This window comes from Siniperca chuatsi, linkage group LG8, assembly GCF_020085105.1.
Source record: "Siniperca chuatsi isolate FFG_IHB_CAS linkage group LG8, ASM2008510v1, whole genome shotgun sequence".
Lineage (NCBI taxonomy): Eukaryota > Metazoa > Chordata > Actinopteri > Centrarchiformes > Sinipercidae > Siniperca > Siniperca chuatsi.
The window spans coordinates 2,108,803-2,134,014 of NC_058049.1; the positions used below are offsets into that span (position 1 = coordinate 2,108,803).

The window sequence follows — 25,212 nt, forward strand, 5'->3', positions numbered from 1 at the left end:
CATGCTAAACTAAGATGGCGAACACACGCATTAGCTACTAACATGTTAACATTGCCATTTTGAGTATATTAGCATGCAGATGTTGTGTTTAAGTACAGCCTCATAGGGCTGCTGGTGTGATTGTAAACTCTGCATGACTAGCAGCTCTCGCGACACGTGAATCTGCCAACGTCCACAAGGGTCCAGGCGGACGTCCATGTGCAGCCCAAAATTTGTGATTGCTCATACACAGCGACTATGCAGATCACCACCACGTCATTCTTGAAAGATATCCAGAGCTTAATTCCTGTTTACTTGATGCCTGAGCTAATAAAACACCAGTGAAAATGTTAGTTGAAGACATACACAAGTGAGCTACATGGACGGAAACCTGAAAACTTGAAAATTGTCCACCTGGTTACGTTCTGACTCACACCTGCAAGACCAACAAAGACAGAGTGACAGCCATCATCTTCCTTTGACTGAATGTATTTTATTGTAAAGCTATAAGGAAGGAGTAATTACAAGATATCATTTCTTTGATTTGCTCAGCAAAAATAAAAGACCACACTTTTTTAAAATTCAAACATGCAGATGCTGATCAAAAGAGAACAGATGAGGCTCAAACAAACTTCACCCAACTTCCTCCAAGAAAATTAAAAGACCAAAAAAAAAAAAACAACCCAAAAAACAATGAAACAAAGAAACAAGAAATGTACAGTTTGTCTTCGGACTCAGCCTGGACGAACATGAGAGAACGGAAAGGAAAGCGGTAAAGCCGGTAGGTGATTGGAGGAGAGACGTTGTCGTCCTCCGCTCTGAGCCTGACTCATCACTCCTACGTTTAATAGAGCCTACGGTACTTCAGACAATATAATCCTACAGGTTCAGGGTCAGATTTCCTTCACGTTGTTTGAATATATATATATTTTCATCTTCTTTTTTTTTTTAAAAACCTACACTTCCATGTACATAAAACTGTACAAAAAACAAGGCATCACTAGCATTGTTCCTATATAAATATAACCAACCAACAATTAGGCTACAAACATGGACTTCCTGTAAAGACAAAAGTGATTCGGCAGCTCTGTCCTGCTGTTTTCTTATTCCAGTTAAAAAGAAAAACAACTGAATATTTTTCCACTCCGTCCTCGATGTACGGAAGCTCCTAGCCGACCTGGTCGGGTTTTTCCTAGGCCTGTTATCTGCCGGTACACAGCGAAATTATCTCAAGATGACAAACCTTTTTTCTTACAATCACAAAATCAATCATCTAACTTTTCAGTGCACCAGGGTCCTAACCTCCCCTTGTACACCATATCCCAAGATCATTGTTTAATTAGTCATTATCTCCACTAATAATAAGCTTTTTTGTGATGACATTTTACTTTTACAGGCTAAAATTATATCTGTTGTGCCTATATTTTTGTTTTACAACTGATATAACCATTTTATTTAATGCCATTATCTCAAAATTATCAAATGATTACAAATTATCTTATTTTCTCAAGATACATTTCATGGAGCCCCTGACTTTTTTTATTTATTAGTTTTTTGAAAAATATCATCTTTCGGGACTTTCAGAGCGCCATAACATTCTGTTTTGGTGGAGGTCATATTTAAAAAAACAAATATTGGACCAAGATAACAAATATCTTGTCATTTTAAGATTTCAAACTATTATCTCACATTTTGCAATGAGTAAATTATGCAGCTGTGGTTGTAATAAATTTAAGATTATTATTCTGAGATGATGACGTAATTTCGTTATCTAAAGATATCAAACATTATCTCATGATTATGACATAATTATCTTATTTTTTCTTTCTTTTTTTGTGTAAATTTGATGCATGATGTAAATTTCTTCTGTCTGCAAGCGTTCAAATGGACTGTCCACGCCCGGAAATGTGTTAATGTATTATAAACAGAATTGCGTACGTGTCCATCTCCTTTCATAAGGCTAAGATTTTCGTTCACGTGGTGCTCACATTAATTTTAAGGCTAATTGTCTCATATCCTGGGAAATCAAACCATAATCTTGTGATTGAGATAAGTCATGATGACGAGATACCCTAAACCCTAAAATGACCGTTAGCATTCACTGCCACTCTCAGCTTCTGTAGTTTTGAAACTTCCTGTTTGGGGTTTAGGGTGAAAACAAATGTGCTGCTTGTCGCAGCTGACATCACTGATTTTGAGCAGAATGGATTAAAGAAATAGAAAACACAGAGTCCAGTCTGCCCGCTCAGAAAACATCATATACACCGCCGCGTCTGGTAAAAAACAGCAACGACCATTATATTCATACAGTATGTCTATAGCAGTGTTGATTCCATAACATTGATAAAACAACTGCGACAACAACAAAAATGTATAATATTTATAAAGTTGGCTTGTTTCATGCTCAGCTGAATCCTCGTTTTCAGAGACTCCAGCCTCAGTATAATACACAACCAAAAAACAGCAAACCACTCCAAACGTTTTCACATGATTTCATAAAGAACAAGTCTGCTGCTCTCATGCCATCACTTCGCACTTCAGAGTTTTGCACGGATTCAGTTAAATGAAAGTCACAGAAATAACCGACTACGTTCATGAAAATCAAACTAAAACCTTGAGCCTTAGCAGGTTTACATCTGTAAAGATTCTTGGCGTTGAGCCACTGGGAACATGATTGCAAAGTAGAAATTGTAGCCCAAAAATGACACAGAAACTTGACAACCTCCAAAGTATAAGAAGAAGGTGACACACCATCACAAGGTTGGTGGAGCTTCATGTGGAGCTTCATGTTTTCTTACCGATTTTACTTGTCAGAGTCAATTAAGTAGTCACAGGGAATACTACTCAGGCTGTGGAAATAGTCGTATCATGCGGCTCTGGAGAAGCTGCGTGGAGTCTGAGAAAATAACCCTGATGATGTCGCGTGTCCCATACTAATGGCTAAAGTTCAGGATATCCCGACCTCTGTCTCCTGTACGTCCCGCAACTTTATGGAAGTGCAATACTAATTTGCCCGCCAGTAATTTTCAACAGGTACCATTTTATAACAGCTGAGGGATTTTTACCTTTTTTTTAATGCAGAATCTTTATCATAAAATGGCTGCAGAGTAGAAAGTTAAAGCATTTTCAGCAACAAATTTGTAAGCTGTGTCTAAACAAACAAAAGAGTTTAAACGTTTTTTTTTTGAAAATAGCAACAAAGTGCAGTGTATGGAGTTTGAGCTGTTTTATAACATATATATGTCGAATTATTTTAAATGGAATAAAAAAAAACTTTAGTTCTTGATTTTTTTATTACATTTTATCGTGTCAAAGCACATAACACATTTTGTGAAGGAATCAATTTGCCATCCTGAACTTTTCGCCAGTGCCAAGAGCACTCCTTCAGCAGTCTGATGAAAACGGATCTGTGAGACTGAAGCGCTTGCATCTGTTTGAAAGTGGCTTTAAAATGGGATTTTGAGTCGCGTCCAGAAGGAAGAAGATGAGCCTTAATCTTTGGAGCAGGTGAAAGTCTTTATGGATTGTGGATATGTCTTAAAAAAAACCCAACAAGTTTAGTTAAATGACCATTGTTCAGCTATACATTTCATTTTGATGAAAGCTGCGTTTTATATCTGCGACTTAATAACACCATCAGTGCAAAAGTACCAAACATAAAAACAATGATTACATGAGAGGCACAAACTTGTTCCAGACTAAATATTAGTGGACAGAGAGAAGAGAGGAAAGATGATTTCACTGAGTCATAATGTTTCTGACAGACTCATAATATCACTGACAGAGTCAGACTGAGGAGAACAGTCGAGGGGAAAACACTGAATAAAAAGAATTCCCGGTGTGTATTTGAACAGTAAGTGAAGCTTTGATTAAACTGCACAGACTCAGGAACCAAGAACATTCATGTTTTACTGTCATTTAGGAACAGATTCCACCGTACGGCTGAACTCACAGCTACAACAACATGATTTATAAAGAGACCAGAAGAGTTTCACAACTGCATCAGTGTTTATGCAAAAGAAATCAAAGTATTAAAAGTACGAAATACAGGCTGCGTCTCAACTTGTACTCTCTCTAAATAAATAAAGACCTTTGCTTTTGGCTGTTTAACTAATGTTGGATTATGAAATACTTTGAGTCTACAACAAAGTTTTTGTGACTGTGGGAGAGACATGTTGTATGGACTCAACCAGGGCATTATTTAAGTCAGTGACTGAAGCTAACCTTTACCTAAAAAACGGTGCCAAAAGTACATGACAGAGTTACTGAAACAATATTGTTAATTGTACTTTTGAAGTGTATTTTCAAAGTATTGGTTCTCAGGAGATTTACAAACCAGAGAAGAAACAAAATGGCGTAAATAATTTGCTCTTAAAGCTGCATTCAGTTGTATTTCTGGCCACTTGGGGGCAGCAGAACAAGCTGTAAACACAAATTCTGACATATTATTACTTTATGAAGTTATTACTTTTAACATGTGATCAAACGGCTGCCTACTTCCACATCCAGCAGACTCAGAGCATCGTGAGTAATGTTTGCGTCACCTGATGAACATCAAGTCCAGTATTCACTCTCCTTTTAGTTCTGGTTTGGTCTCCACGAAAACCTGAGAACAATATCTGGCTCTGTAGCTGCTAGATGTTCCTCTTTCCTCCCCAGCTGGTCTCTGACTGTCTGTCTGCTGTTGGCTGCTGAGCAGTTAGCGTACTGCGGGATTATTAGAAAACTGCTGCTGCTGCTGGAAACACTGAGACTGAACCAGACAGGAAGTGTGCTGCAAAACCAAAACTGGGAGCTAAAAGAGGCTAAAGAGCGCCATAGAGCCGCAGAGTCGGTGAGAAGTCTCTGTGATCCATTGTTGATGTGAAAATAATTGACTGCAGCTTTAAGAACCGTACATCACAGCAAATACAAACAATTTGAGACGCAGTCTGTGTGTTTTAGGATACAAAACATTTCTCTGAAAGTACAGCAGTGAATTTCATACATAAATAATGCCTGTCAGTAGTAAACCAATATGTTTTTCAAAACAAACCCAAGCTTTTATGCATTCAGGTCAGAAATCAGTAAGTCTATAAAGTGTTTTAGAAGTAAAGTAGTGCATTTTATGTTAAAAATAACCAACATGTTTTAGTGCCAAAATACTACATTTTAAAACTGGGGGAAACATTTTAAATGAAGGACTGCATTTTAATTGTAAACCTGTGTGTGTTTAATTAATTAATGAAAACGCTATTCATTTTAGGGGTAAACTAACTGCATTTTATTAGTGAGTGATGCACGTCAGCGCTGTGTTTTTTAAATAAAGGGAACTTTAGATTCATGTGCAGACGGATCAGAGGTGCGCGTTCCTCTGACAAAATCGCTGATGTCTAATCAATATCTTGTCCCTTCTGATATTTGAAAGATAATAAATCAGACACATGAAGAGCTTCACGGAGCCTTAGAAATCTACTGGACGACTAATTGAGAGGAGGAGCAGCAGCTGACCGAAGCTCCACGAGAAGATGAATCATCACACTTCTGTTTCATTTCTTCTATCTCTATTTTTGTCAGCTGTTTTCTCTCTGGAATATTTATGTGAAACAGTTTCAATACTTTGGCGAAGAAATACATTTTTTTCTGTCACTGAAGCAGAGTTGAAAGTGAATGTGAAAGCAGAGGGACGGGAGGTGGGAGCTCTGCATGCAGAGACACCTGCTGAACACACACACACACACACACACACACACACACACACACACACAGAGGCTGTCAGTTTGTGTGACAGCAGATCTCCTGGGGGTTGATGGCTAGGTGGTGCTGGTGGGGATTGGGGGGTGTATTGGGGGTTCAGGTGGTCCTCCAGGGAGCAGGAAGTGTTTGTAGTCTGACAGTAAGCCTCAAGACCAAAAAGCTTAGGACCATCTCTATGCATACAGACACACACACACACATATTGTGTGTGTGTAGACACATACATGCACATGGTTGGAAATGCAATACTAAGTATGTTCACAAAGCGTAGACTTACTTACAAAAAGATGTACATTTTCTAAGAAGAACCAGTTCATGCTAACCAAGGCTTAGTTATGTCTAGGTAACAATAAGACCTTGTTTGTTAAGAAAAATGGAATTTTCCTTTAAAATGATGTAATCTGATTACTTAGAGGAGAGGATTACTGACTTTCATCTGTCATATTTTCAGTGTCCTTTAATTTTCTCTACTTTCACATGTAAAGCACAATTTGTTGTACTTATGAATACACGACATGGCCAAAAGTATGTGGTCAGCCCTTTCCATATAATGTACAATTCGTTCCAATAAAGGGAAATCTTAATGCTGCAGCAAACAATGATATTTTCGACAGTGTTCTTCCAACTTTGTGTCAACAGCTTGTGTTTGTCCCTTTCCTGTTTCAACATGACAACCAAACTGGGAAATGGTTTTCCCAGTTTGGTTTGGAAGAATGTGACTGGCCTGCATGGAGTCCTGACCTCAACCCCACCTTTGGGATGAACTGGAACACCGACTGGGAGCCAGACCTGATCACCAACATCAGTGTTGGACCTCAGTGATGCTCCTGTGTCTGAATGGGAGCAGATCCCTGCAGCAGGTTCAACGTCTGGTGGAAAGGCTGAAACCAGCAGAGTGGAGGCTGTTAGAGCAGCACATGTTCAGCCGTCACATACGGGTGACTGTCCACATACTTTTGGCCATGTACTGTATTTCATTGCTGATATTTTTCTTATTATTGTTGGCACACACACACAAGCAGTCTGATGTTTGCTGTGAGGTAAAGCCAACAGCAACGCCAGAGGTCACCAAAGGTCATCAGGGGTCACCAGAGGTTGCTTTTCTTCTTCTGGGGTTAATTGGTGCCAAATAGTCGAGGTTAAACTAACGCTACATGGCTCCGACCTCTCTCCTCTATCTTTACCTTAGACAGCATAACACACCGGCCACCTGGGAGTCCACCGGCCGGCTGGGTGGCAGCCGGGCATCATGGGAAAGAAAAAAATTACTTGCTTACGGTGAAACTGTGAAGCGTGGCAAGGGGAAAAGGAAGGAGGAGAGTCGATGTGGACCTCCATGTTGGGCCTGTAAATAATCAATCAGACCTCTGAGCGCCAGCGTTAAATCACCAGAGGAAGACGGGGAGCGCGAGGGACCACGGCGGCGCCCGTGAACTCTAAATCTCTGTCACTGGGAGAGTTGAACGTCGATTGAATGATGGTTTATTTATCTGCAGGGGAATACTGTGACTGTGTGTGTGTTTGTGTGTGTGTGTGTGTGTGGTTTCTGAACAGGCAGATACGTCGACAATAAATCAAATCACCTTCAGAGACCGGAGGAATCGTGTTTTTAATCGCGTTAACATCCGCACACACCCCACACATCGAGCTTCCACACATCAAAAACAAATGTATGTACAATAAAAACCAATTAAGCGGCAGAGCTGAAATGTGTGGCAACGACATCAAAAAAACTAAACAAAAGCAGGGGAATGAAGCAGTCCGATACGCTCAGAGAAGGCGACTGTTTGCTTAATAAAACGAAACAGTGCGGCCCCTCAGCGACCCCGGCGATGGCCCCGTTTTGCTGCCTGTTTTGACTTCGAAGGCGTCGCGGCCCGGCGGCGGCGCTTTGATGTTCCCTCTGTGATTCTGGAGGGTGGATGTTCACATCACACACACTGGAAAAAACAAATGACATGTCGAGACTTTTCTGCAAACAGGGGTGAGATAATCGCACAGCAGCTCTCTTCGTTTCAGGCAGTTTCTAGAAATTGATAAATTAGTTGAAACGAGACAAAATGAGGCTGATTTCTCCACTTGGAAGCGGTGAGCTTGACTTCTAAATACTACAGATAGCAAAGACTAACTCCAGATCAAACACATGTGGTTCCCCATGAAGCAGAGGGCCGATCCTGGGGACTCCCATCCTGTCTCCATGGAATTAAGAAATATTCAAAGCAACTATGGTGGATAGTTTGGTTCAGGTACAGGACAGCAGCACACAATGGATTCTGTCTGCATTCAAAGTTCTCTCACATGGATGTTTTTGTTTTCCAAAAAACAAACGCTCAAATGGTCATATAAATTCAATTCTCCTGTCTTCAATTTTTGTGGATTTTATTTACAGCTAACGGACCGCAACAAATCTGCTTATGTGCTTCCATCATCAGAGCAAAATCATCAAAAAAGATCAGGACACGAGGTGACTTTTATCCCCCTGCTCTGAAGGGAAAAGAAAGAAGATTTTGCCAATAATCCCCGAAAAATCCCGGGATCTCTATTCCCAGTGTTCCACCCTGGAGTGGATGAAGCCTGTTGGACTAGTGGAAACATTTCTTCAACACTAAAAATGATAATCGCCTTTAACGTACATACTTAGCATACTGCATGTCTCCCACTGCACATGTGCATTAGTGTCTTTCGCTGGCCCAAGAAACTTTTACAAATATTAGATATTTGTGATTTAAAAATGAACGATACAAAGAGTAATAACTGACATTGTTTGTGGTTGGAGGTGTCCTGTCTCCAACAAAATCATAATGGATCAAAAATGTTTGTCACATTTTATTCTATTCGCATTCTTGCTCTGAGTGATTACAATTGTATTGTTTGTATGTGCGCTGTTGGTAATATCCTCAGAAATTCGTTCAGGTCTCTTCAAGACAGACTTTACGATGATTTTATGATTTGGTTAGTTGCTGGCACGTCGAGGGGGAGTTTGCACTGCTTACCAACCGTGCTTTGGATAAAAGGCGGTATTTTCTGACAACGCTTTCTTGTTTTATGAAGTCTATTTTGTAAATGGGACAATGAATTAGTAATCCCCATTTTGCAAGTGGACATGAGTTAATTTAAGGTTAAGCTCTCTACCAAGTTTTGTATCAACAATGGGTCCAGAACAAGAAGGTTGAAAAAGATATATGATACTTAGGTAAAACATACAGTCATCCATTCTTTTACTGACTTGTAACACAGGTGAAATGATCTCTCTCCATGGGCTGACTTCTCGCTTTGTTTTAAGACTTCAGGACTCAGTAAGAGACTAAATGACTTGTTAGGGAGATTTTTTTGCAGCACACTCTGCTGGTGTGCATCACTACAGGACAGGTGAAATCTCACATTACCCTCAGCAGCCATTAACACTGGGCTCAGAATAAATGAACTTCCAAACCAGCTTGGTTTTACAGGCGCAAATTATCGCAGGTAATGTGCAGAGCCTCGGGTTGTAATTAGAGTTTCTCTGCTGCGCTGTGTGGAGTGGGTGTCGGTGGACTGAAGCCTGGTGTCATTAATCCTGCATTCCTGTGCGACTGCAGCACTGCAGGAAGCGGCGCCCACCTCCCCTGCTGCACAGAGCTAACAGCTTTAATAAATACTTCTGCTAAATGCCAAACAGCTCGGCCTCACACTGAGGAGGTAAAGAGGTGGGAACTAACGAGAGGCGACGCTGGCCAGAGAGTTCTTCCTTCAAGCCCAAAAACACAGCAGGGAAACATTCACCACAGTTACCATAAACAACACACTTAAACCACCACAGCTGTGATGTGTAGAGGTACACTGATGCTTGCAGGACTGTCAGTACTAGCAAAGATACAGCTGCACTACAACAGGCATTTTGAACATGTCTTTTGTGTATTAAGCTTTCAAATATTTTCTTGTGTGAATATTTTCATTAATCCTAACTGATATTATGTTTTTTTAAGAATGAAGAAGAATGAGCTGTTGTATGAGACTTACATTCTGTAACACCAATAAGAACTGTGATGTGGATCCGTCCGTCCGACACTTTAGCAAGATATCTCAACGACTACTGGCCAGATTGATATCAAACCGCCTGTGGACATTCATGTTCCCCAGAGGATGAAACCTAATGACTCTGATGACCTCCCTGACGTTTCGTCCAGCACCAACATCAGGATGAATTTTCCAAACTTGACTTGATTTGATCCTCAACGAGGTGAAGTTTCTCCAAAACGAATGGGCAGATTTGGATGAAATTAACCATGAATATTCATGTTCCCCAGAGGATGAAGTTAGAAAAAGTTGGTGACCCACTGATCTTTCTTCTAGCGCCACCATCAGGTAAATATTGATGTTTCTGCTTTAACTCAAATCAAAATCCAAGCATCAGCTTGCCATGACATTTACTGATCACATTCCTGCTCCACAGAGGATGAACCCCTTTGATTTCAATGAGCTTTCAAACTTTCCTCTAGCGCCACATTCAGGACAAACTTTATATTTTTGTCTTGTACCTTGCCTGTAAGGAACAAAGACAACTTTTGCAATAAACTAGGGTTGCAACAAAGTATTATCTGTCAATTATTTTTCCGATTCATCAGTTAATCGTTTAGTCTTTAAAATGTCTAAAAATAGGGAAAATGCACGTCAATTTCGCAGAGCCCAGGGCGATGTTTTCAAATGTTTTGTCGAGATATTCAGTTTACAATGATTTAAAACAGATGATTTAAAACTATTTTCACATTGGTTAAGCTAGCACATTTTTACTGCTGGGGTATCTAGCGGGACTTTTAGACTTTCCACATGTGAACCTTTTGTTTGAAATGTGAGAACATAATTTCACATTGAAGTTCACAGCTGTAATTTTAAGTAATTGTAATATCGGAAATGGAAAATTTCATTCTTACATACGAAAAACCATAATGGATGTGTTTTCATGTGACTATTTTTGAATAATTTTCTGTGAGAATACATTTAACCGACACATTCATGTTAAGTTTTCATTTTATGGTATACTACTGACAAGAGCATTAATAATATAATTGGTACTTTGATACTCAGCTTTGGCCGATCCACTGACTGAAGCATTTAGAACTCAGATTTCTTTCGGTTCTGAATGAACTGCTATCGGCGCCCCTCTAATGATTTTGTCTCCTCGTGAACCCAAATTCAACTGTGTTGTAAAGTTGTAGAGGAGAGAGAAAAAAAAATGTCTTGTGTTTTTAACTCGGCACCGTCGGTGATGCTCAAGAGTCCAGGTTCCTGCAGTGTGATGGCGAATTCCGTGGCATCGTTTCTCTGTACATGCAAAGGTTTTCAGTCCATCAATCGGACGTTACATGAAGATCTGCAGACAGCACGTCAGCCACGGATCCACACTTACACAGCAGTTTCCTCTGTCACTGTTTGAAGTATTTACAGCTCTGTACACTGAAAAAAGACCTCTTCACGGCAAAAAAATGAACAGACCTGAAATCGTACTCAACAACAACTCCGGAGATTGGAAAACAGCTGCGTTTCTGCGAACGTCTTACGTTGACGACAAGCTGTTCCTGATAAAAACAAGCCCAGTTGATTTGATGCAACTCGGCTCAAAAATGTATTTCCCGGAGGCTCCGGAGTTGACAGAGAAAAATTAAAAAGAAAACCAAAATCAAACAAATCTAAATCCAAAAAAAAATCAGGATAGATAGCATTACACAGTATACTGAAGTAGGATTTACAAGAAGTTCTTTCCCTTCTCCCCCCGAAGGTGTTTTTTCTTTTTTGTTCCAACACAGCAACATAGCCTAAAGCAACACACAAAAATCCAACTCAAATACGTGAGTAGCTAAATAGTTTCCCATTAAATTATCACAACGATGTGGTGTAGTTTACATTCCTTCCGCAGCAGCAGGAGCCGCATGTTTTCTTCAATTGATTTTAATTAATTATTTTACATTTGATTGGTTTCTAGAGGGGGGTGGCGGCGGTGGCATTGGGTGAGGTGGGCGCAGGTCTAAAGCCTTGTACGGTGGATGCAGTTATAAAAAGGAAGAAGGGGAGTCGGTGCTGCGGCACAGCGAGTAATAGGCACAGGGGGCGGCAGTGAGGGGGCGGGACAGGTGGTGGTGAGCAGCAACGGGGGGATGATGAGGAGCGTAGGGAGGGTGTTGGGGGTGTTAAGGTGGAGAGCTGCGCCCTCACAGGTAGATCTCCCTCTTGGAGGTCTGGCCGGTCGGAGTGGTGGCCGAGTGGTATTCCACCGCCTGGCTCAGCGGGATCTCCTCCAGCCCACAGTCTTTACCGGACGAGTCTCCGCCCCCAGGGTAGGCACTGCTGTAGGGCGTCATGTACCGCATGTTGGCCACTTTGGAACTGCTGCCGCCACCACTGCCTGTCCCACGCTCCTCCGTTGTCAGGGGCTTGGGGCTGCCGTTGGCCATCAGCTGCTCTTGCCCATCCATCTCCTGGTAAGGCACAAAGGTGGAGAGCTTGGGGGCGTTCTTGGACACCTTGCGGTTGGGGGAAGGCTCGCCGGGCATCCAGCAGGAGTCAGAGTGGCCAAACTCGGTGCACTCGTGGGTGCAGTTACCGGTCATCGCCACGTCGGGAAGAGGCCTGAGGTCTGCAAAGAGAAAGACAAAGAAAGGATGAGTAACCAGGACACAACAGCAGAGGATACAAAGGCCAGAGATGGAGATGAAGCTGAGGTACAGAGCTCTCCCAGAAGGAGAACTCTATAACAAGACAACAAACCCACAATATTAAGATATTACTAAAGTTGTTGTGGCTAACATGTTAGCATGTCAGCTGTCTACTTCAACATCCAGCAGACACAAAGCAACATGATCATCACTTTGGAGTTGTGTTTGTGTCCACCCGATGAATGTAAGTCCAGTATCTAAAGTCCTTTTTGCTCTGGTTTGGCATTGAGAAAAATATCTGGCTCTTTAGCTGCTAAATGCTCCACTATGTTCACCAGCTGGTCTCTAACTGTGACTGTCTGCAGTTTGGTGCTGGCAAGTTTAACTAACTGAATGATGGATAAAAAAAATAAACAATAATAATAATTGGTAATTGGAGCTTTAAAAACAAAAAAACATATGGAATACATACATATGGAAATCATTACTGAACTTGGACCAGATTGGACAGACTGATGCTTCACAAGCAATTTGTTTAATCAAATAGGTGGAGAAAGGACAGATGGATTGTGGCAGTTGTATTGTAGAATTATTATAGCAATCCCCATGAATTTCTCTTCATATTAATGCCCGACTGTCCATAATTTCTCATGTCATTACTTTGTATTTCTTCTGTTCTCAGACTAATATACAGAACAAGCTGCACTACCTTTTTTTTTATGATGAACCGTAGTTTCTTGTTAGTTTGTATTTCTGTAATTTTTCAGGTATGTAAATACCTGCTGCCAGGAACTGAAGTGACTATAAGTGCTTCTGTTTTTTATTTGATCTAATGTTTCGCACTTTTCGTGTCTGATGTGGAAAACTTGTACCGATGTCAGTCTTCACTTTGATGAATAAAAGAATAACTCGAAGAGCCTCAGTTGTCCTTACTTGAATATATAAGTTTATTACAACACAAATCTGTCGACAGAAGATCTCGGTACAGCATGTATGCATGGACACAGACATACCAAAAACTTAAAGTCAAAGGATAACACCTGGTGTATCTGGGAGGGAGAAAGAAAAACACTGACTCTCAGCCAATGTCAAAGTGTGTCAAGTTCATTATTATGAAGGGAGCCGGGAAACTCCACAAGGTCCATCTTATCTGTAGCTCTGGACATGTTGGCACCTCTTAACATAAAACATACCTAATCTGAAAGGCACTGAGGCATCTCAGGTCAACTACATGTCAAGAAATCCTTCTTACTAAAACATATTATTGATATTTATGATGTTTATTTTTTTGTGTTGTCTTGTGTATGGATGCTTGTTTGCGCTCTGTGCTTTGGTTTAATGCCTGGCTGCAGTGCAATTTCCTTTGAGATAATAAAGTTAAGAGTTAAAGTTGACTGTAAATAGAAGTGTATTTGACAGAGGACAGATAAAGGTTTCCAGTCACAAACATTGGTATTTCTGTGTGTAAATGTTGCTTTTGTCCCCTAAAAACCAACAAACCTGAGAATGCAGTGTCACAGTTCAGCTGCGTATACAGGCTGGCAAGAGCGGGAGGTACTGATTAAAACTGTCATTATCCCTTTATCACACACACACACACACACACACACACACACACACACACCTCCATTTTAAGGAAATTAATTAAAGCTCAGTGTGTATTTTTAAAGTCACTAATAGTTCACAAAGTGCCAGGAATGTCGCTTTGTTGCTGAAAGACAGAAACCACATATCAAACGACGGGTGCTGAGCGTGAAAGAGGATCAGCTGATTTAAAAGAAAAAAACATGCTCAGATTCGTTAAAACGTTAATTATGTTGCACAAACAGCCAATTAAGGCAAAAATAACAACGCTATTGTGACGGAAATGACATGATGAAAGATGACAGATACAGAAGATGTTTTAAAAACAATTTGTCTTTTTTTCTTATATACTAAGAATATTAAGGCCATGATTTCTCCCCTCTGGGGTTTTTTTTCTCACCTCTGTTTTTAAACTAATATTTTTTTACTTTCTCTTTTTCCCTTGTTTTTTTTTTTATGATTTTAACTTTAACGCTGAGCCTCTGAGACAGGCAGGCGGACAGACAGAAAGTGACAGACAGACAGACGCGGGGCTGAGTTCGCATTTAAAAAAAAAATCACAGCTTAGAATGGAAAAAGGTCAGAGATGGAAGCAGAAATATCAATGCGTATGCAGAAAGTAACCTTTCTTCTGTGCGTGACATTAGATCATTCTTTGATACTGGAGGCTGGAGGCTTGCGGAGGGGGTGCCAGCCCTCCCGGGGAATGGCGCTTATTTCCCAAAATGCCCTCTGCTTCATGCATAATTTAAATTCATTGCCTCCTTTTTGCAAAAGGAGCTACAGTCGGCTTTTCTGTCTGTTTGCGGGTTGATGTGTACATTCTAATCCCGGGGAGTGCTGAGTAGCGGCCGTGCTCCGTCTTTTTTTTCCCCTTTCCCCTCCCTGCATTCTCACGGCCGCCGCTGCCGTGGATTTTAGTTTTTAAGCACTTCCCATGCAAAAGCAAGGTGCTTGCAAAAATGTTAAGTCATGTGCAAGTGGCTGCTGAGTTCAGAGCGGCTGTTTAATAAGTGCTTTGCCTCTGAACGTCGTGTCAGCAGGAGGCTTATAGAGCACGGGCGCCCTCAGAGCTGCACGGCTGAACAAACTCTAAACTTGACTCAACAACAGAAAAAGGACTCAGCAGCCAAGTTCAGCAGGACTGCAGCCTGTAGGGAAACTTTATTAAACAACAATTAAGACCTCTGACCCCTGACTTTGTGTCCATAAATGCTATTGGAACCTACAAAATTTGTCACCAGCAGTTTGCTTCAGTTAAACCTTCTGTTGCTAGTAGCAACCACTACTGGCACAGTTAACTGTCCACCATTATGTCAGATCTGTGACCGACAAATATTGACAGCCATCGTTTTTCTATTCTCCAAAATGTGCCTGAAGTTGTATTTTGTGGCTTCTGTTTGTAATTTGAGATATATACGTCTCTTTTTTTCAGTTTAGTGCAGAACAAACTAGCCATTATGCTAGCTGTCTGAGGCTAATGTGTCGCTAACAACATTCTAGGCAACTGTTCATTTGCTGTTGGGTTAACTGTTGTGTACTTTTTTTTACTTTTACTCTTGTGGATGGTTACTAGTTACTAGTAACAAAAGAGTTTCCCCTTGGGGATCAATAAAGTATTTCTGATTCGGATTAATTACTGTGTTGTACTTTCTATGCAGACTTGATGTTGTTCTACTATTTTGACAGTCTATACTTTTGTGAATCCAGTTTCCTTGTTACTGTACAGATTCTTGTCCTCAGCCTTTATTGGATGTGTGTTTAGCTCGTTGTGTAGCTGTACACCAACATGCATAGTGAGGGCAGATAATCATCATTTCTAAAAGACATACCCTTCATTTTTTAAAGGGGTTTTTATTCCACTGATAATCAGAATAAGAGTCCTGTCTGAATTAAAACGGCTTCATGTAAATACCTCAGTCTGAGTAAAATAAACAGAAAGGAAGTCAATCTGTCTGCTCAGAGAAAAAAAGCTTGACAGCTACTGGTCAGATTTCCATTAAGTTTGCTGTCTGTATCCATGGTCTCCAGACAAGCCTGAATTAGCAACCAGGCAAAGCAGTCTGTCCCAAACTGCCCCAAGGCCCTGGGGCCCAAAAAAGCTCCAGGCTTCCCATGTGACAACTGGTTTGTGCTAATTTAATTAAAAAATTGTTTGCACCACTAAAGCACAATAACAACTGACATGATAAGGGCATCAAGCCAAGACCTGCTTTACTCGCTGACCTTGAGGCACTGTTTTGAAGATGTTCCCTGTGTCAAAAATTAGTTTTAAAACCTTCACTTTTTCCATCAGACTTTATTGCATATTCCAAAATTTATTTGTGTTTGTGGAATTAACAAACATCAAACTTGGGGACAGCTGGTATTCCAGCATAATAGAGTGGGATGAAGGGGGGGGGGCACTGCGCACAGATCGTTCATCAGACCATGTCCCGAGTGACCCTCAAGCGTTTCCTCTCATGCCATCATCAGGTCTTTCTAAAACTCAGTTGAGTTCAGTCTGAATAAAAAAAAAACCTCCCGTAAACACCTTAATCAAAAAAAATCTGGCTCATTCTGAAAGAAATTTTTGAAAGGGCTTTAGAATCCATCCAAAGCATAAAAATGTGTCATGTCAACCTCCTTACTTTGTATTTTCTGAATATCAGTCCTCTTTGTGTTCATCCTCCTGAGTTCAGTTACAGATGTTCCTCCTGGAGCACTCACCACTCTGTCTGTTTATGTTTGTCACTTATACGAGCTCTCTGACACGAGTCAGAGTGGAGCGTCTTTCTCAGGGGAGCCATCTTTGAACAGGTGATGTTTATGAGTATAAGAGGAGATAAACAGGAAGCTCACCTTCTGTTCAATCACTCCTGCAGTGGCACGATGTGATCAAACTGTTGCTTCAGTGCAACCTGTCTGCTTCATGCCTCATCTCAAACGAAAGCATGCAATTCATGTCATTCTTACGTCACATACGCAAATTAAGAATGAACAAATATGATAAATAATGAACAATATATATAGATAAATATTATAAGAAAATAATTGTATGTATCTAGTCTTTTTCCACTTTGTACATGTTCTTATAGCTATATTTGCATGTTAGCACTAATGTGTAATTATGAGCATGTATGAAAATTATGATATGACAAATGTTATGTCGTATTCACCAATCTGCTGTTTTCACTGACTAATCGTCTCCAATTTCTTCCTCTTTTGCCATTTATTCGAACAGTATTAAGTTGCTGTCAACAAAACTTATGTGTGCGCAGATCTTTTCTCATTAAAAGTCTTCTAGCACCTCAAAGGGCATATTCACTCCCATTCCTGGCACATTTTTAATGTGCAACATCTGCAGGTAATGGTAAGTTTCGTCGACAGCAACGTGACACTGATCAAGGGGAAAAAAGCGCCAGGAAAGAGAAAAATGTATGCCCTTTGAGACACTGGAAGGCTTTTAATTTGAAACATATGTGGACACAACAGCAGGAAGTGTGGTGTCATTGACAGTAGCTTCACAGAGATTGAAATAAAATGGCAATGAACAGTAGAAGTGACCTTAACCCTAACTGGAATAAATCTGAGAATGATCAGAGTATGGCAGTATGAGTATGGCATGACTGTTGCTGTACTGATGGATTCATTTATCAAGACAAGAGAGGAACATGGAGGAAGTGTTGAGTTTGCATTAACAGCAAACATCATCAACAGTAAATTAAAACAGGACTAGATCAGAAAGTAGGTACACGTCTTATTAAATAAAGTATGATAAACTTTACTTACAAAAACTAAAATAAAAGTTCACTATTCAAGAATTTACACTTTACAGTATATTTATATATATTTCTATACTGAAGAATATCATTAGTTTTTGTATATTTCTGTTTATTTGTATGAACAAAAACTGGCTTTATGAGTGAACTATGTAGGTACTGTATCACTGCAAAAACTCCTCAACATGCACTCGACATATGACTCAATATACGTATAACAATAACCGATTAAAAAAAAACAAAGCGGGGGCCAATCAGTGTGTGACCCTGTGTTCAGGCCCTCGGCACAGCGATCTGTAGTTCTAATCACAGGAGTTAGTGCTGGGCTGATGGGGGTCGTGTTCATCCTAATGAAGCACAAGAACTAATTGGCTCTGGTTTGAGATGCCGCTAATTGGCGAGCATGACGGGAGGGAGAGTTTGGGCGGTTAGGGCGGGTTGTGGCTAAGACGTAAGATCAATAACGGTTTTGGCTAATAAGGCCTTCCTCTGGTGGTGGACATGAGTGGATTGCAGCAACCGCCGCTACTCGCCTCCAGCCCAGTTTATCATCAAAGGACATATGAAGGCTGATCAGATGCTGATGAATCCTGCTGACAAAGCGGTTTTCACTGCTGCTGACTCTCATTAGTGACTGAAGCACAAACATCACCATCATCTGAGAATTTTGTCACCTCAAGAGGTGAATACAGACTTTGATTAAAGGTGTTCTCTAATTTACCTTAGCATATTGTTAATGTGATTATTTCAACGTCTATTTTATTTTGCCATCTTGCTGTAATAAATAATAATAACTTGTATTGTTTCTAAAGGCCTACAAGGACGTGGGATCAACACTTTGTTTCAGATACCTCAACAACACCTGACAAGGTGGCCATAACATTTGCAAATATTCATGGTTGTCAAAGGATGACACACGTCAGGTCAAACCACAACGTGTACACAAAAAATATCAAATGTAATTTCCATAAAATTTCTTGAGTACACGCTATAGAAACCTCTATTGAAACCCTATTGATTGAAATTACCCCATGACCTTTCCTCTAGCGCTACCCTCAGGACAAACTACATTTTAATATTTCATTAAAAATGCGACAGCAGGACAGGACTCATCAGTTTTCTTAAGGCACACAAGGACACGAGGGAGACGGAGCTCTTACAACTCATAACAATAATTTTTGCACATAAATTAAGGTAATAAACAATAGGACGGTGTAGTCCCTCATTCGTCCAGGAGTGTTCTATCGTAGAAAAGGTTTCAGTCGTAGTCATCTGGACACTGTTTTCAGAACAATTGAGAATGACTTCCGGATGGGAGCCGAAACGTCTTGATTCTGAAAACAGTGTCCAGATGACTACGACTGAAACCTTTTCTACGGTAATAAACAATACACACACCATAAAACAAATGAAACTAGTATTCAGAAACAACACTTCTTTGGTTTCTATCAGTGTGCCACTATGTACTTGCTGGGTATCCAGATTAGCATTATTAGCCGTTTGATACAATACTTCTTCAATGGAAGAAGTAACGCTGGTATTTATTTTCTTTTAGGTTTATGCAGAATCTGGCACAAGCTGGTCGGTGTTTTTTTGTTTTTCTCCACTGCACACATAGTGACCTTTTATGTTTTTCTTATCTTGTTTCATCTTTTTAATTTTGCCCTTCACTGTTTGGCCACTTGTCGTAACCCTATGTCTCACAGATGCAAGAAGTTATGTTTGTTGCAGTGGTCTTTGTTTTGATGTGATGTTACATCTGCTTGACTGGCAGCCCCTGAAAGTACCTGCAACTTGTGTGTAGTATCACCTCCTAAGTAGTGCCCAAATTTAATTCCAGCTATTCATCTCCAGAGCGGGTGAACAGTGGAAACAAAAGCAAGACCCCTGACAACGCAGCCCAGTATCCATATTGGGCAATTCCGTCACAGTTTACTACCAATGCCAACCTTCAGTGCATGCAAGCCGGATAATAAAGGTGTGGAGATCTGGGTGGTGGATAGACAAGTAACCAATCTGACTTTACCTTAGCCTTAGCCAAGTGTTTCAGTTGCCTAACCCTAACCATGAAGTTTATCTAACCTTAACTATAAAGTAGTTGCCATGCACAGATATTGCAGAAAACACTGGCATTGGACATAAAAACATGATGTCAACCAGAGTGTTGCAAAATCATCCAGTATTGTCGTCTTTGTCCGGTGATAGAGTTGGACAATGGTTACACATGCTGCGTACCTGCAGTGGAAAAGAGCTCTAACGCTTGGGCCACACTGCCTACCTCCACCTGTGCATGACAGCTACAGTACCTCGCTGAAAGCTGTATGTTGAAACTGTGGTGAAAGGTGTATGTTGCTGGTATGATGTGATGACTATCAACAGATCGTTTTCACTGTCTATGTTTGCTGAGAGCGAGACGCCGACTCTCTAGATGAAGCGTTGCTGCAGCCGTGGCGGTCTGCTCACGTGGGCTGTATGGCTGCTCTAATCTGTTAAAATGGGCGCCGAAACGAAAAGCACGAGGTTCCGCGACACACGCACGCTACTCGGGCAGGCAGTGTGGCCTGGCCATAACAATAGCTAGATCATCAGAAAGGTCAGTCTAGAAGTTTCACATTGGTGGGTGTGGTGAACACTGCAGCCTCATGGGGACGCTATGAGGGCTTTAAACTGTTATTCCATCAACCACAGAGAGTTACATGGCGGAAGTGGCAGCAGCATTGGTCGGTTATCTGGTGTTTCTAATCAGTACTTAAAGGAAGTTTGAAAAGTTCTGCGGTAACCCCTGGAGGAGGAAGTGCTATCTCTCCTCCTCTTTCTACAGTACCCTCGGCGAGGCTCGGCGGCGGTGCTGTAAGAGGGCCGTAACGCTGAATTCAAGGTTGCCTCTATTAGTCAAGGCTATTTAAAATGGAGTAGCCCTCCTGAGTTTTTTCCCCCTGTAGCCCTTATCTGCACTCCTGAGTTCCAGTTAACCCTGGGGACCCTCGCTCGCCCTGACGGCCTCTCTCTCTCTGCATAATACACTCCGCTACCTTGGTCACCATTTTCCGGTCAAACTAATTAGATTTCAGAGTCCCTGCTTGGGAAGATGTCAGTGGTATGAAATGAAAATAATTTCCAGATGAGTATCTGACATTTTACGCTGTCGACTAGAGTAAAGAGCCCAGGCGGATTGGCTCTCTCTTTCCCTTTTTTTCCCCTCCTGCTGCTCTTCTTCTTCTTCCTCTTCTTTTCCACTCCATCACTTTAGTCGCAGAGATATGCTAAATCCTCGTGCTTCCCTTCTCTCTGCTCAGTCCTGGGTGATAAATGGAAACGAATGTACACAAAAGAGAGCTTCTCTTTTTTCTGCGTCTGCTTGAAGTGTTAATGTGTTTAATTACTTTGAAGCTGGGTTTTGTGTGTGTGTGTGGGGGTGTGTATGTGAGAGAGAGAGAGAGTGTGTTCGTGTTGCAGTTAAAGCTGCAGTAGGAAAACCTTCAATTAATGCCTTTTCTCTGTCGATGACAATGGCTCCAATTTATCTTATAGGAACAATAGAGGAGTGAGAGGAGGTGCAGCTGCTCTGAACGCTCAAAGACGTCCAGGAGAAAGCAACACGACATGCTGCTGCTGCTTCCCCCGCTGCAATCAGTGGTGACGCCAACAGCCCACACAAATGAGGATACCTTCGTTTTAGAAACATGTCACTGACTTAGACTCATTCCCTGGAGGCTATAACCATGATGCCGGGATCCGACTGGGCAACATTAATGTTCTTCTAAGCGTTTGGATGGTCATAGTGTCGGATCAGGTGATTATGGCCTCTTAAATTTCTGCCTTGACTTGACGCCTCGTTCACTCATTCATTGCCCTCTGTATAAAAAGACACTTAATAGTTTACTCGATAGTGAGCGCTGAAATAAGATTTTGGACATTTGCTATCTACAAAATACGATTGCATTGTGGGATTGTGCCAGAAAGTGGAGTGAACATGCCATGGACACTATTTTTTTTGTTTGTTTCTTTGTGGAATTTTTGAGGGTGCTATATTGGGCATAGATTTCACACAGGATTCGGACGCTGAAATAAAATGGCAGACAGTAAATACAGTACAGTATTTAGTAAATAGGGCATGATTTTGGACACAGCGTTGGTCTTTCCTTAAGAAGTGGTGTGGCGCTGTAACAACGTCATGCAACTTCTGCCTTTACTTCTAAGACAACAGTCTTTTGTACAACCATGCTTCAGAAAAGCAGCTATTTGGCACATCTCAGCTACCATACCTCGACTGCTTCCTACCTCCTGTTTGTATGTGTGCATGTGTTGCAGATTTCAAATGACATGTTCTTCCTGACTGTCACTCATGCACAAAACCCTGAAATACCTGAACTTGGAGGGGCAATCCACCTTCCCAGCAGAGTATCACGATCTCAGACTCTGCTAATGTTCCTACCGTACATTTACTGTATATGTAGTTTAGGGTTTTCTCTGAAATAACAACAGTGTAGCTGTTTTTACTGAGCAGGGATGCAGACACACACGGCTGTAAACCTGAATCTGTATTCACTGTCACACACCATATCAAATCCTCAGTCAGTAATGCTTATATTCACACAACACACACACACACACACACACACACACACACACACACTGGAGGTCTTAGGTGTACTTTCCATCAGAGGTTCAGTGTGATCGGTTTGTCAGTGTGTGCTGCACTCTGTGTTCCTATAAAGATTTTACAAGCTTTTCCAAAACTATTACCTAACCTTACTTTGCCTTACTAAAATGTAATGTTGGTAACAATAACACACTCTAAGATAATCAAAGACACAATGGAGACTGAAAAAAAGTTTGGTTTTCAGTATGTAGTGAGGGTTTGTTTGTACAATTTCTTACAAATGAAAACTGACTGTTCTTTTTTAGTCACGCTAGCTGCCGGGTCGTGCTGTTGGTCATTCTGTCCACCACTTTGACAAACTGAAAAATCTCAACAAATATTTGATGGATTGCCATTCAATTTGGAACAGATGTTCATGGTCCGCAGATGATACATCTGGAGGACTTGGATGATCCCCTGACTTTTCCTGTTCCACCACTGATAGGTCAAAGTTGAAATTTGACCAAAACTTTGGAGACTATGGTTGATACTTGCTTGAAGGGTGAAAATACCTTTATGTTTGATTTGGTGGCCGTCTAAGATTTATTTTGGGTTTGCTAAATGGACTAAAGTTTATGTTCAGATTTATGTTGTCATGTACAGGTGTTGTCTCGACCACCAATGAGTGTCACAGCCTTCCATCCAATCAGAATCAAATGATCACCCGCGCTATATTTGGGGCTCAAAAGCAGATGAAAATTGTATCAAATTAGTAATACAAATATCAATACCATTAATTTTTTTTCTCTATTTGGGGAAATTTGCTTTCTTTCTGAGAGTGAGATTACAGAGTCAGGATGTGGTTAGCCTAGCTTAGCATAAAGACTGGAAGCAGGGGGAAACAGCTAGCCTGGCTCTGTCCAAAGTTAAAAAATACACCTAAAAACACCTCTAAAGCTCCCTGATTAACACAGACGTAAAAACAACACCTTGTGCAGCATCTCCGACTACAGCGCAGGTTGCCAGATACAGTCGCTAAGCACAGATTATGGTTTTGGTCTCTTTACAGAAGCAATGATACTAGATCTGGCAACTTCACTGTGATGGCAAGACTTCAGGAAGCTGCACACATTCACTGCACCGACACGTAACTTCCCCTAAAACCACAAACTGTGGTTTTTACATTTCTATTTGTGTTCAAGTTAAACAAACAAGCCTTGACTGTAAACTGCCCTGATTAGTGTCTTCTTGCAGCAGGAAATACAACTTTTTTAAGCTTGGAGATATAAAATCAGGTTAAAATAGTTTTAGTTTGTCTGCTACTTTCAAGAAATCTTGCTATTAATTTCCTTCCTTTATTCCTTGCTTACTTCCATCCATCCATCTTTTCTTCGTTGCCTCTCCCTCCATCAACCCATCTCTCTCTCTCTCTCTGGTTTTGTATCTCTTTCTCTCTGACCCCCCAGTCTGGCTCTGTGTGGAAACCTTGCCGGCTCTAATTAAACTTTGGGCAGATTAGAACTTTGCCTTGTCAGTCTTTATTCATGCTTAAACAAGTTATTACTTTTTGAGAAATTAAATTAGCCGGCAATTAATTAATCGACACAGAGCTGGGAAAGAGGACGAAGGGGAGGAGGGATGGAGGGAGGGAGGTGAGGGGGAGATGAAAGTGGAGGAAAACAAGAAGAGGAAAGGGGGGGGGAGTCGGGTTTGGCAGAAAATGAAGGAAACGGAGACATAGATTTATCTCAAAGATGGAATGAAAGGAAAAAGAATTATAGATATTTAAATGTCATCCATTCTTTCACTAATTAGCAGGAGAGAGCGATGAAGATGAAAATGGTTTGTTTTTTTCTTTCAAACATCAACATTTGATGCTTTAAGAAGTCAAAACTACAACCCCCCAAATACAGAGAAGTTATTAGACAGACAACCACTCCTCTCCCCTTCTCGTTTTCCAAATCCAAAATTAATTCACCCTTGGACTCCTTCAGAAGGCAGAACAAAAACCGAACAGGCTGAAAAAAGACAAATTAAAGAGTCTCTACTTTGTTACTGCTTTTTTTTTTGCTTCTCGCTCCGATGGGTTTTCTCTCTTTTTTCTCGTTTATTTAATGGCGGTGGTAGCGGTGGTGTCTCCTCCACGGAGGCTCAGCTCCTGCCAGTGAAATCGACGTATTGACTGACGTGTTTAAAATGGAGTCCCCACCCCAACCCCCCACCTACCCTCTGTTTCCTGCAAGGTATAAATCCATTTCCTGCTTTAAAACCCCCGGTGTCCAACCAACCAACCAGCCAACCAGGCGACACAGCAGCCGAGGCAAGGAGGCGACAATCGATGTGGAAAAAAGGTGTAACGGCAGTCCACCGCGGCCTGTGAGGTTCATCTGACCTCATCACGGAGCGACGGAGGAATGAAACACTGTCCTCCATCACTTCTCGGCCATGTTGGACAACGTTACACTGCCGTGAGTTCTTCTTTTAATCTCTTCTAACTTCCTCCCATCTCTCCTTCTTTCCGTCATTTCCTCCATTTTCTGCGGGACTCAAACTCAAAATACAATCCCATTCTTTGATACGTCATCATACCATATAGATATTACGTTAGATTCAAATAGTTTCAAAATGTATATACAGGTCCTTCCGTTTCTCCTTCTTTCCAGTCCAGTTTTTTTATTTCCTCTTCTTTCCTACCTTGCTTTATTTTTTCTTTCCTTTCCTCCAGCATTTGGAGATTTTATCATCAGACATATTTGAATACACTGTTGCTTAACATGCCCATCGGAAGTCCTTCCTTCCTTTTCTCCTTCCGTACAGTTTCCTTTCTTCCTTTCTACCCTTCTTCCTTTCTTCATTTTCCTTTGGATCCAAAATCAGTCTTCTATATTTCAAATACTTCTATGTCATCAACTGACACGATTTGTTTTTCTCCAAAATCTCT

The 25,212-nt window shown here is 41.0% G+C and overlaps 1 protein-coding gene across 2 annotated transcripts in view; it reads right to left on the reverse strand.

The window, feature by feature from the left end:
- Positions 1–452: 452 nt before the first annotated feature.
- LOC122880738 (protocadherin-1-like) overlaps positions 453–25,212 on the reverse strand; it is a 215,082-nt gene continuing 190,322 nt past the window's right edge. The window contains exon 5 of one of the 2 annotated variants that reach the window (XM_044206153.1): positions 453–12,325. In XM_044206153.1, coding sequence (XP_044062088.1) covers positions 11,901–12,325 — 425 coding nt within the window. In that variant the 3' untranslated portion in view covers positions 453–11,900. The remainder of the gene's footprint in view (positions 12,326–25,212) is intronic. The other variant, XM_044206155.1, reaches the window with a different exon arrangement.